A 14234-nucleotide genomic window follows, 5' to 3' on the forward strand; every position below is an offset into this window, starting at 1 on the left:
TCGAAAGATCTGAAAAAGCCCATACATTTACCCACCCATACATTTACTCTCCCCTTGAAGAAATCAGGACAGAAGAGGTTGAAAGTGGACAAGAGAGACGGATTAAAACTCCAGGTGTAAACGAGGATGTGTCTCCCTCGTCTACTTGTGATCCGATCGATCAAAACGCATCTTAATACCAGGTGTAAACAGGGCCTAAGATGTTTGTTGTGGTCTGTGTGTTTTTTTCAGGGGGCCGGCTGCACTGCCCTAGTGGTGGCTGTCGTAGCCCGGAAGCTAGAGCTCACCAAGGCTGAAAAGCATGTCCATAACTTTATGATGGACACTCAACTCTGCAAAAGAGTGAGCATGTTTTAATATACAGAATTAACATGAGACTGTAGCTAAGTGAAAAACAAGCAAGTATAAAATAAGTGTTAAATGGAGCAGTCAAACTCGCTGCAAAAAGCACTTAATGCCAAACGTTGATGCTGCATAAGCTGTGGACACTAGCCAACATTCACTTGATATCATTTTCTAGACAAAATCTGGCAAGCATATCACCAGAACCTTGCAGTGTCTACAACTAGCAGCACTTAAAAGGATAGTTCACCCAAAAATTAAAATTACCCCGTGATTTACTGACCCTCAAGCCATCCTAGGTGTTTATGACATTCTTCTTTCAGACGAATACAATCGGAGTTATATTAAAACATGTCCTGGCTTTTCCAAGCTTTATAATGGCCTAAAAGTGCATCCATCCATTATAAAAGTAATCCACACAGCTCCGGGAGGTAAATAAAGGCCTTCTGAAGCAAATTGTTTTTTGTAACTAGAATATCTAGCTTCTGCCAGACCGTCTTTCGTATTCAACTTACAAAAAAGTGTAAGTGGCGCAATGATGACGTCGGACGTTTTGAACTGTGAGAGGCGTTACACTTTCTGCGTAAGTTGAATACAGAAGACGGTCCGCCGGAAGCTAGATATTTTACTTTATAAAGTTTTAAATATGGATATTTTTCCTATTCAAACCCATCTATTTGCTTCAGAAGAACTTTATTGACCCCCCTGGGCCTTATGGATTACTTTTATGATGGATGGATGCACTATTTTTGGCTTCAAATTTTGGGCTGCCATTATAAAGCTTGGAAGAGCCAGGACATTTTTTTTATATAACGCCGATTGTAATCGTCTGTGAAAGAAGAATGTCATAAACACCTAGGATGGCTTGAGGGTCAGTAAATCATGGGGTAATTTTTTTTTTTTTTTGGGTGAACAATCCCTTTAACAGGAGTATTCACTTTAAAAATGTGGTAACACTTTACAATAAAGTTCATTAGTTAACATAAATTATAAAGCATTTACTTATCTTTGTTAATGTTAATTTCAACATTTACTAATGCATTATTAGAATCTTGTTAAAGGATTAGTTCACTTTTAAATAAACTTTTGCTGATAATTTACTCACCCCCATGTCATCCAAGATGTCCATGTCTTTCTTTCTTCAGTCAAAAAGAAATTACGGTTTTGGATGAAAACATTCCAGGATTTTGCTTCATATAATGGACTTCAATGAGCTCCAAATGGTTTAAGGTCCAATTGACAGTTTCAGTGCAGCTTCAAAGGGCTTTAAACGATATTAAACGATACCAGACGATGAATATGGGTCTTATCTAGCGAAACGATCAGAAACAAGAAACCGAGCAGTATTTATGCTATTATTTTACCTCTTATCAGACGAACGTGATCATCTCTGAGCTCCGCCATAACTGCCGCTAAGTGAGGTCAAAATACGAGCGTGGTCATAGATATATCGATCGTAGATGCCTCATTCTACTGATCCATGCAGGCGTTAATGAGGCATCTACATATACATCTATGACCATGCTCGAATTTTGACCTCACTTAGTGGAAGTTATGGCGGAGCTCAGAGATGATCACATTCGTCTGATGAGAGGTAAAATAATAGCATAAATACTGCTCGGTTTCTCGCAGAAACTGATCGTTTCGCTAGATAAGACCCATATTCATCGTCTGGTATCGTTTAAAGCCCTTTGAAGCTGTACTGAAACCGTTTGGAGCCCATTGAAGTCCATTATAGGGAGAAAAATCCTGGAATGTTTTCATCAAAAACCTTAATTTCTTTTTGACTGCCGAAAGAAAGACATGGACATCTTGGATGACATGGGGGTGAGTAAATTATCAGCAAAAGTTTATTTAAAAGTGAACTAATCCTTTAACATTAGTCAATGCACTGTGACAGTGTATTTTTATTAACTAACGTTAACAATGATTAACTAATGCTGAACAGAGGCATTGTTTGTGGTTAGTTCATGTTAACTACTGTATTGACTAATGTTAAACTAATACAACCTTATTGTAAAGTGTTACCAAAAATGTTATTGTAGTAGTAAGTTCCCAAACATACTTTAACTGTACGTCTTTCTGTCTAGCTTTACTGGTGTTTTAAAATGAGTTTCTTAACTGGACTTAATTTGCCGACAGGTGAAAAACACGGCTGCTAATGTACTCAGGGAAACATGGCTAATCTACAAACACACAAAGCTTGTGAAGAAGGTTGACCATGCCAGGGTCCGGAAACATCAGCGCAAGTTTCTGCAGGCCATTCACCAGTACGTATATTCTCAACATTTAATCTTTATATTGCTACGTGCGCTGTCCACCTTTGTGTTTTATATGCGATGAAATATAAATCTAAAATTTTTGGTGATCTAAAACTGGATTTAGTTCAAGTTCACTTTTTCCAATTTAGGGAATCTACTCAAATACAAAATGTTATATGGAGTTTTGGAAACTGAATAGAACATTTTAGACTGAATAGACTGAACCTCATATCTTTCATAATGTATTGATTATTTACAGCATTTTTAGGGGTGTGCTTGAAGCGGAAAGGAAATGACGCGTACTACGGAGCCCATAAAGGGACATGCTGATGGAAAAAAAATATGAGATGGGAGGAAAACATTTATTTAAATGCTTTTAAGTGTTCTATCGCAATCATATAGTTGGGTAATTATATTGTTGCAAACACCATCATCCTGTCAGTCATCTCTGATGTACAGTAATGTAACCTAACCATGTCCCTTTAGGGCCTCCGTAGAATGTGTTATATATTTTCCATGCCTTCGGGCACATCCCTAATTTTTGGGGAGTTTTACCTGTCAGATGGCATAGACTAGGCTTTCCAAGTACTTCAGAAGATTAGGGTTGGTATATTGGACAAGCCGCATAATTGTGTGCATAAATGACCAAATGCACTTTTGTCTTGGCGAGATGTTAATGTAAACACAGTCATGTTGTATTAAGTGAATTTAAACGGGCAAACAAAAAACTTTGTGTCTAACAATATCGGACCAGTGCATTGGAATTTGTCAGGTAATTGCAGCCTGCCTCCGTCTATTATGATGTTATTAATCAAACAATAATACTGGCAAGAAAAAAACAAAACCATGTTTATTGGAATAATTACTTGGAAAAACTTGAAGCAATAATGTATACTTACAATAAATGAGATATACTTGAAGTCTACTTGCCATTGTTTAATTTAATTTGTTTATACTAATCTTTAACTTCTTATATAAAAGAGTGTGTTCAATGGAATATTAGTTTTTGGTATTGTAGAGAGTAGCCTGGATACATGACTTGCTCTCAGCTCACCCAGAATATGCGCTGGACAGAATAGTGTTTACCTTCAGCTCATGCAAAAGCAATGAAGCATTTTTCACTATAATGGAAATACCATGAAAAATTGAAGCGAGACAAAAATGTTGCTAAATGGTCTGGCGATGCAAATCAAATGAGATTTTCTTTGGTGTGGTGTGCAACTTGAGGTTTTTAAAAAATGTATTCTGTGTTCCATTTGTTTTGCCTTAAATCACTGCAGAGCTCAGAAGTAAGTCATGTCTTCTCTCTTTCCTTACCATTGGAAACCCTTTTCATTTTTACAATTCTTATTCAGCAATATCAACCAACATGATGAACATTGAAAACATTTGAAGCTGGGCATCATTTTTATGTAGACTTGATATCCATTAACGATATTAAGACAAATAAATGGCTTAAGGTACTTGGAAGGAAAGGTTCTTCGCATCTTCTCAGCTTCAAATTGATCAGATGCCACAACGTCCGAAATTCATTCATCTAGCCTGTACCAGATTTCCACAGAACACTGCACTTAGATCCTTTTAGTCGTACCACCATGTACAATCTGCTAGTCTGGTGGTCTGCAGTGTTTTCTTGCAAACACAAATCTATTGCAAATCAGAGATGAGTTTGGAGGAATACCAAATGTGAATGTTAAGAGACTGTTTAGATACAAGCTTCAGCATTTGGTACTTGTTTTCTTTCACTTGGTTGGTTCACTTTTTAAAGGGAAAGTTCAAATTCGGTCATCATTTACTCGCCCTCGTGTTGTTCCAAATGTGTATGTCATACTGATGTCTGATTTGGGAATGAATTTTGGTTGCAGTCATATTCTCACAAAAAAAGAGTGCATTATACAGAATTTATTCTTTTGTGTTCCACAAAGGAAAGGAAGTCATGTAGGTTTGGAACAACATAAGGCTGATTAAATGATGAACAGAATTGTAATTTTTGGCTGAACTAATCCTTTAAGTGCAGTAACATTTTCTGGCCGTGTTATAGGGTCTCTGATGTGAATCGTCAGTCCTGCCTCTGTTTGGCACGCAGTCAAAGTGAAAGCACAACTGCTGAGCACAACAATTCATTTATAATGTATTTGGCCTTCACTTTTACGAGACCACATAAACATTCCCTTGCCTAATGCATACAATCATAAAATTCTATAAATATCTGCACATGAAATGCTTCGTAAACTCAAATCGCCCCGTGTTGCTCGAACTGCGGAGAAGGTAACAATTTCACCTGGAGTGCAGGGAACTATGGAGGTCTGGGTACAGAAAAAAACAGACCAATTTTGGCCCTCCCAAAATTGAGAGCTCATATTTAAAGCAGTACAAGCACATGTGAAAAAGTACAAAGTGTCCACCTTTTATTTCCCATAAAGCTTGCACACTTGAGTTTTTCACACTTGTTTTTTTATTTTGCTTTGGGAGGGGGAGAGTTTGAATCAAATGGACGGTTGGGATTGGTTTAGGTTGCTTTGTTAACTCTGGAAAAAGCATAAAGTATTTTTTAAAGAAGCCATCATGTTATGTTTATATTCTGCATGTGAGTATCGTTGAAAAGCATTTTTCTCAAGACATTTTCTTAAGATCTGACAAAAAGTTCCTTTCTTACAAAACTCTTTTCGCCATCTTCCCTGTCCTTTCCGGGTTTTGTCCATGCTTTCCTAGAGGAAAGCCCAGCTTTGTGCATCTAGAGTTTCTGGTGGTAGCTTTCTGGATTCATAGGCACTGAAATTAGGTTAATGCTAATGCATCACTACTAACAACACATCTGTCTTTTCCATGGACCACAAACCATGTGTCCACCACATTCAGTTCATCTGTTTGCACATGTGACACTGGCTCCATTCTAACATGATATAATGAATGTTTTCAGCTACATATCATTGAGTTTAATGTCTGCAGTCTCAGTCTGCAGTCTCAGTGTTGACTTGGTGTTGAGGTGGTGCTCGAGGTGTGTTTTCACACATTTTACACACGCTCTTGTTGCAGTAGAGCTCTTTAATCTTGACGTCAATTTGTAGGCCTGCGTTAAATAAAATGTGTTAAATGTAATTTATTGTTTGGTTCATGATTTACAACCACAAGTCTGGTTAACATTAACTTACTTGAATTTCAGGTTTGACTATATAAATTACACACAGCCATATCTCAAATGTGAATTCTGACAAGTATGTGAGTTACTCGTGATATAATAAAAAATACAAATTATATGCCGAATTATATATATATATATATTCAGGACTACAGCAGTTGTTTTGTCAAGAATGTATACATGTGTATATATATGTATACATTCTTGATTGAATCTCAATTAATTTATGTCCCTGTAACACTTTATTTTCCTGGTTAAATAAACATTCCATAAAAAGAGACCAAATAAAATGTTTACACTAACTATGTAATCTTTTATTTATTAAAAACCAATTATACATTTCATTAAGATTTTTTTTACGCATTTTTACATTTATTCCAAAATAATAACTAAAGGCAGTAACAATTTAAACAATATACAGTGGGGCAAAAAAGTATTTATTCAGCCACCAATTGTGCAAGTTCTCCCACTTAAAAAGATGAGAGATTTTCATCATAGGTACGCTTCAACTATGAGAGACAGAATGAGAAAGAAAAAATCCAGAAAATCACATTTTAAAGAATTGATTTGCAAATTATGGTAGAAAATAAGTATTTGGTCAATAACAAAAGTTCAACTCAATACTTTGTTATATACCCTTTGTTGGCAATGACAGAGGTCAAACGTTTTCTGCAAGTCTTCACAAGGTTTCTACACACTGTTGCTGGTAGTTTGGCCCATTCCTCCATGCAGATCTCCTCTAGAGCAGTGATGTTTTGGGGCTGTCACTGGGCAACACGGATTTTCAACTCCCTCCAAAGATTTTCTATGGGATTGAGATCTGGAGAATGGCTAGGCCACTCCAGGACCTTGAAATACTTACAAAGCCACTCCTTTGTTGCCCGGGCGGTGTGTTTGGGATCATTGTCATGCTGAAAGACCCAGCCACGTTTAATCTTCAATGCCCTTGCTGATAGAAGGAGGTTTTTACTCAAAATCGCACGATACATGGCCCCATTCATTCTTTCCTTTACACGGTTCAGTCGTCCTGGTCCCTTTGCAGAAAAACAGCCCCAAACCATATGACATTCTCCCAATCCTCTTCTGGATCATCCAAATGCTCTCTAGCAAACTTCAGACGGGCCCGGACATGTACTGGCTTAAGGCTTAAGCAGGGGGACACGTCTGGCACTGCAGGATTTGAGTCCCTGGCGGCGTAGTGTGTTACTGATGGTAGCCTTTGTTACTTTGGTCCCAGCTCTCTGCAGGTCATTCACTAGGTCCCCCCGTGTGGTTCTGGGATTTTTGCTCACCGTTCTTGTGATCATTTTGACCCCACAGGGTGAGATCTTGCGTGGAGCCCCAGATCGAGGGAGATTATCAGTGGTCTTGTATGTCTTCCATTTTCTAATAATTGCTCCCACAGTTGATTTCTTCACACCAAGCTGCTTACCTATTGCAGATTCAGTCTTCCCAGCCTGGGGCAGGTCTACAATTTTGTTTCTGGTGTCCTTTGACAGCTCTTTGGTCTTGGCCATAGTGGAGTTTGGAGTCTGACTGTTTGAGGTTGTGGACAGGTGTCTTTTATACTGATAACAAGTTAAAACCGGTGCCATTAATACAGGTAATGAGTGGAGGACAGAGGAGCCTCTTAAAGAAGAAGTTACAGGTCTGTGAGAGCGTTTGTAGGTGACCAAATACTTATTTTCCACCATAATTTGCAAATAAATTCTTTAAAAATCAGACAATGTGATTTTCTGGATTTTTTTTCCTCATTCTGTCTCTCATAGTTAAAGTGTACCTATGATGATAATTACAGGCCTCTCTCATCTTTTTAAGTGGGAGAGCTTGCACAATTGGTGGCTGATTAAATACTTTTTTGCCCCACTGTATATTATTTGTGAACTAAGGTTAAGCTTTTCTTTTTAATAGTCAACTTATTTTCATCAGTCATCAAGCTTGTACACACTGGTCACAGACACTGATTGCTCACTAAAAACCCCCACAGTCATCCTGTTTTCAGGCCATTTTTGATTTTGATTTTACATAAAGCGGTGATATCTACGTGGCTGTGCTGTTCATTTATTTTTTAGTAAGTCATCCCATTAACACCATCATTCAGTGCGTTTACATGCACCCTCATAATGCGATTTATAATGGGATTTTGCCAATATTGCGTTAAAACTTTACCTAATGTAAACGCAATACTCCGATCAAACTAATGCAATTTAAAGGTCCTGTTCTTTGTGATCCCATTTTTCAAACTTTAGTTAGTGTGTAATGTTGCTGTTAGAGCATAAATAATACCTGTAAAATTGTAAAGCTCAAAGTTCAATGCCAAGCGAGATATTTTTTTTCACAGAAGTTCCCTTTCAAAGCCTACAGCGAACGGCCGGTTTGGACTACATCCCTGTACTTCCTGCTTTAATGACGTCAGTAGAACAGTTTGTCGACTAACCTCCGCCCACAAGAATACGCAAAAAAAGGGGGCGTGGTCTTGTTGCTCTCCCACGTGGAGAAGAGGAAGTGTTGCGTTTGTCGCCATGTCGTCGAGACGCTGTTATTTTCATCCCGGAGTCAAATCACCTTTGTGGCTCAAATTGATACGGTAATATAGACATGTTTACAATAACATTGAGCGCATGCATCTCCCCGTTATGGTGAGAGCCGTGACCTCTCCGGAAAACGTACGTTATGCTTTATGTTCACAACATGGGAACCGCTGGCACAATCAGAATTCGTTACGTATTTCTGAAGGAGGGACTTCATAGAATAAGGAAATCCTCAAGCCGTTTTTAGGACAGTGAAAACAGCAGTATACAGATAAGTAAATTGTCTGAAAAATACTGTTTTTTTACACGCGAAACATGAACACGTTATATTGCACCCTGTAAACACAATCAAAGCTTCAAAAAACAGGAAAAACGGGACCTTTAAGCTCAATCGTAGTAACCATAATCACTTTAAACTATGTGGCGTACGCCGATTTTTAACGCAATAAACAGGCATGTAAACACCTTAATCGCATTATTACTGCTCTGACCAAAGTGTGCATGGGCACGGACCATAGACTGTAAAAAAAAATATGGACGTAGTGTCCGTGACGTCACCCATAGGATTCTGAAGAGCAGTTCTGAAGCGTGAAGTAGGGTCGAGCTGGCCGTTGCCATCTTGGCAGCGCGTCATCGTGCGTCACTCCCGCAAAAACCACAAAACCATAATTTGTACCAGGCTGCAAACATGTTTTTCTGCTGTAAAGTTTTTAACAGCATTTTAACATGGAGGTCAATGAGATTCTGCTCCCTTCTGAAGCCTGTCCCTAGCGGTCAGTCGATGAACTGCAGTTTAAGTCACTTCCTCATTGGCTTCAAGAGAAAGTGCGGGAGGTTGCCGCTTGGCGCGGACGTACACGGATGCCGTGTGTTGTTCACATAACTTCATGAATGAACTCTGTGACATTATTCTGAAGTTTTCTCTTCTCCAAATCACTAAACTCTGTCGGCACAACTCTCTGCTCTGTATCTTCATCGAGATACGAAGAACATGACGGCAGCGTAGGCATAGCCTGATCCTACCAGACTCTCATACATTTAATTTGTACAGAGAGTCTGGCCACTCTCCATTGACAAGCGTAAACTTCCTCGAAGGCGTGTACTCTGTTGAAGTTTAAAACTATTGTATCTGCCCAGAGCCACTCTGGATCTGCCATAACCAATCGCTAAAGTTAGGTTGTAACGTATGTCATCTCAAACTAGCGCACGACATCAACCTCATCGTTCTCAGCCACTCCCTCTGTTCGCTGATTGGACCGGTTAAAATTTGACCGGAGAAAACCAGAGAATATACCGCAATCCCAGACGGAGTACTGAAGGAAAATGAAAATTGAGCGGAAGTACGTAGGAGGGCGGAGCCAGGCTAGCATAGGCAAACCCGACATTGCCATGTTCATCACAGTGCCGAATAATATCCAGTTGGCCTACGTCCATAAAAATTTATTTTGAATTTGATGTGATTAGATTAAGTTTTAAAGGATTTAAAAACAACGGCCGGTAACATGCATAATGTATGCCTGTCTGAGTGTGGTATAACATTAGCGAATAATCAGAATAATGAAAATTGCATGTAAACAGGAGCGAGGAGTTCTTCTCGTGGAGTTAAAACCACACATTCACTGGGTTAAAACAACCCAATTGCTGGGTTAGTCCATTTTCAACCCAGCTTGGGTTATTTTTTAACCCAGCATTTTTTAGAGTGTAGACATTGTCTTCATTCAGGCCGATTTGAGAATGTGCACAAAAATGAGGCAGGATTTATCGCACAAACCAGTCATATCCAATCATACCCGATCATATCCAATCATTGCCTCCTCTCATGTCACTTTCCCCCATTCATTCTCAATTACCCCCCATCAAACTCACCGTACACTTTAGGGGGTCTGTTAAAAGTCAGTGGGCTCAGGGGAGGCAGGCAAGCCTGCGGGTGTCGCTGTTGAACAGTGTGACTTTATAAAAACTAGTGACTTTTACTCTTTTTAATGTCAATTTTTTTGTAATATTTCCTCATCCAGTTTTTTGGAGAAACCACTGCCTCCCTTAGGCCTCTATATAGTATATATATATATATACAAATTTAGTTTCTATCTCAAACAAAAATCTCTTGACTCTTATAAAAGAACAGTTGACTTCATGGCTTTAGAACATTTATAAATGTATTTCATGCTTTTATTACTTCATAATCGTCTAACTGCACTTCATTACGGTCCATGACACTTTTGCTGAAAGTCTGAATCAGGTCACCATCTAAAAAGTTCTGCAGCACAGTTTCTTGACTTTGAGGTAGTACTATACAATCCATATCCATATGCTTATGGAGTTTTGGACGATGCCTCAATTGTTCTTTTCAATTCTTTCTTTTTCATTTTACTTCCTGTGGCTGAATACGTTTGCATGTCTGACTGGACAAAACTGGAATGTAAATGTTTGCATGTGGGCATATCATGTAATGGGGGAAACATTCATAATGCGACACTTTAGACCTTCTAGATTTCAGCCTAATTATCAAACTCTGTTTCTTCCTCTTTTCCCTGCTAAATTTCCTGCTCTTTTCATTGACACCCCATCATAACCTCCTGCACTTCCTTTTGCACTCCTTCCTCTATAAACTTCTGCCTCCCTTGTATATCTGTGTGTCTTCTTTCCTTGCGGCCCATCTTGTTTGCTTTGTCTGTCCACCTGCTCCCTGGCTTCTTTTTTCCCAGACTGCGGAGTGTGAAGATGGAGCAAAGGAAGCTGAATGACCAAGCAAACACGCTGGTGGACTTAGCAAAGGTGTGTACTGTATTGCTTTTTCATCTTAGTAGATTTATAGTAATGGCATGCTTGTTTAATATAGTATTGTACTGTAAGGATTGTGTGGCTGTGTGTGCGTATTAGACTAGATTTTGTTAGATTGTGTTTTTGTAGATCATAATTTCAGCAGGAGTGTGATGACAGGCCATGTTATGTATGGTCCATAAGATTTTTTTCCCCAAAAGATATTAATACTTTTATTCAGCAAGTATTCATTAAATTTACCAAAAGTGTTTTAGACTTTTATAATGATACAAAAGATTTCTTTTTTCAAATAAATTCTGTACTTTTGGTAACACTTTATAGTAACGTTCTGTTATAAGTCACTTATAAGTTATTAGTTAATGATGAACTAATCATTTACAAAACATGACTATATGTTCATAAATGATTAATAGGTGACATGCTAACATTTTATAAATGTTTTGTTATTTAGGTTATGTCATTTATAAATTATTAGTGAATGATGAACTAACCATTTACAAAACATGACTATATAAATACAACTTATTAATACTTATTATTAAAGTGTTCCCGAACTTTCTAATAATCATCATCATCATCATCATCATCATCATCATCATCAAAAAAGAAAAAAAAAATTATATATGTATATGTTGTAAAATAAATCTTAATAATATTTTCAACATAGGTGTCTGGACCAATATATACTATATAATTTTTTTTTAAATTACTTTTTTTACATAATGTTTTTGTGTAAATGTCTTAATTTAAATTTTTATCTTAAAATAAATTCTGAATGCATAAAATACCCTACTACATTCGCCAGAGCACAATGTGTTGAATACCATATCCCACAATGCAATGCGCTCAACCTGACCTTTCTTTAACTGTGATTTATACCATGTATTTCTAGATCAAACTCCTAGATATTTTTACGCAAAAATGAAATAACCTTCTGGTGGTCTTTGGTCACAGGTTTTTAAAATCTGAATATAATAATATAAAAATATATATTTTTAAAAATTGTAGTCAGAAAATGTGCCGTTTTTTTCCATGCTGTTGGACACACAGGGTATGTGTGAGTCTATTTAATCATGTGTTTTATATGTACTTATTGTGATTATTACTTCCTCAGACGCAGAATGTGATGTACGACCTGGTCTCAGAGCTGCAGGAGCGCAGCGAGGAGCTGGAAAAGCGGATCGGTCACCTAGAGGCAAAACTGGACTCCATAAACAGCAGTCTGCAGGCTCTGCCTGGCCTGCTCTCACAAGCCATAGAGCAGCAACAGCAACACCTGCTGGACGGGCTGACCCAGCGCGGATTCACATTCACGAGACCCTCCTCGCAGACCTCCGAACGCTCCTGGGCGTCATCCGTGCACCGACGGAGATCCCCTTCTACCGCACCACACACGTCCTCCGATAGCGGCTAGCACGCTCTCACACACTCGAAACCATACTCTAAACCTACACACACACTCCTACACACCTCTGTCATCAACTAACACTGCTAAATATACTTTTAGTACTAAAACATTCACAAGAATGACAACTTCAACACACTGGAATAAAATGTAATGAATTAACACATCATGGTAGAGATATGGTTTATGTTTAGCCATTGTATGGCTGTTTAAAGTTAGCTTTTTTGTAAAGCCCTTGTATAGTATGGACTGGATTCAGACTGCAGGGGGTGGAATGGATTTCTACAGAGAGCTATAGTTTGGAAACAGAGCATTAAATGGAACCAAACCCATGGAAATAAAGAGGACTGAGAAGGAAGGAAAAATGTGAGGGAGAGGAAGTCACCGGAGACTTCCTGTCCATGGCAGTGTTTGAAGATGTAGGCTATGTTCAGATTAGCATACTAGCATACTACTTACTGTTGATGCAGTATATATTTATATACGGTGTGCGTAAAATACCCCTACTACATTTGCCAGAGCACACTGCATTGATACCGTATCCCACAATGCAATGCGCTCAACTTGACCTTCCATTTTAACGGTGGTTTGAAATATCTATTTCTAGATTGAACTCCCAAATAAGACATTTTAACCAAAACATTTTTTATCCCTCTGGTGGTGTTCGGTCACTTTAGACCAAATAATTTTACACTTTGAATTTTTTTACGTTGTTTAACTTTTTCGACAGAATGGTTTGAAACTTTTGAAATTTTGTGGGCATGATTAGAAAAGGCTAAATAGTCTTAAAAATAGTCACACTTGTGATCGCCGCGGTCAAAAATGAGAGCCATAGGAAATAATTTGGGGTAATCTGCCATTTGATAAACTATTAACTGAAAATATTACACAAATATTATTTTATATAGAAATAAATATGCATAATTTGGGTGAATATTGTCTAGTACCATGAAATTCCCTCAAAATATTAAATAATTATTACTGAACAAAGTATAGTACATTAATTTAATTTATTTTTTTTAAATGTATGCTTACAGTCTTCAGTCTGATTTGACTGCAGAGGATCACAAGTGTGAAGGCGAAGTGAGAAATACCAGAGGGTGCAAAGTGGAATATAAATGTATTCCAAAATGATAACTGGATGCTAGCCTACTCTCTGAATTAACATGCAGAGCGATAAGGTCACATGACAACAGCTACACATTTGATGCAAATTAAATTGAATTTTCAAAAATAATACAGTATACTGCGTAGTATTCAGTAAGTACTAAGCTGGTATTCTATTCCGTTGACTAGAAGCTTATAGAATTGTTGTTGAATTCATTGGAGGTGAGGAAGGGCCTTTGGAAGACTGGTGATCAGGTCGATTAATCATTATTAGATACACTCACCTAAAGGATTATTAGGAACACCATACTAATACTGTGTTTGACCCCCTTTCGCCTTCAGAACTGCCTTAATTCTACGTGGCATTGATTCAACAAGGTGCTGAAAGCATTCTTTAGAAATGTTGGCCCATATTGATAGGATAGCATCTTGCAGTTGATGGAGATTTGTGGGATGCACATCCAGGGCACGAAGCTCCCGTTCCACCACATCCCAAAGATGCTCTATTGGGTTGAGATCTGGTGACTGTGGGGGCCATTTTAGTACAGTGAACTCATTGTCATGTTCAAGAAACCAATTTGAAATGATTCGAGCTTTGTGACATGGTGCATTATCCTGCTGGAAGTAGCCATCAGAGGATGGGTACATGGTGGTCATAAAGGGATGGA

At 38.1% G+C, this 14234-nt stretch overlaps 1 protein-coding gene across 1 annotated transcript in view; it reads left to right on the top strand.

The window, feature by feature from the left end:
- The window catches only part of kcnn1b (potassium intermediate/small conductance calcium-activated channel, subfamily N, member 1b), a gene marked incomplete at both ends in the record, with an annotated part of 36616 nt that extends 24148 nt beyond the window's left edge, over nucleotides 1-12468 (top strand). Inside the window, 4 exons of the mRNA XM_079827837.1 lie at nucleotides 232-342; nucleotides 2485-2612; nucleotides 10979-11048; nucleotides 12169-12468. Of these exons, the coding sequence (XP_079683963.1) occupies nucleotides 232-342; nucleotides 2485-2612; nucleotides 10979-11048; nucleotides 12169-12468 (609 nt within the window). The remainder of the gene's footprint in view (nucleotides 1-231; nucleotides 343-2484; nucleotides 2613-10978; nucleotides 11049-12168) is intronic.
- Nucleotides 12469-14234: the final 1766 nt, after the last annotated feature.

This window comes from Gobio gobio (assembly GCF_949357685.1).
Source record: "Gobio gobio genome assembly, chromosome: 10".
In the NCBI taxonomy this organism is placed as follows: Eukaryota; Metazoa; Chordata; class Actinopteri; order Cypriniformes; family Gobionidae; genus Gobio; species Gobio gobio.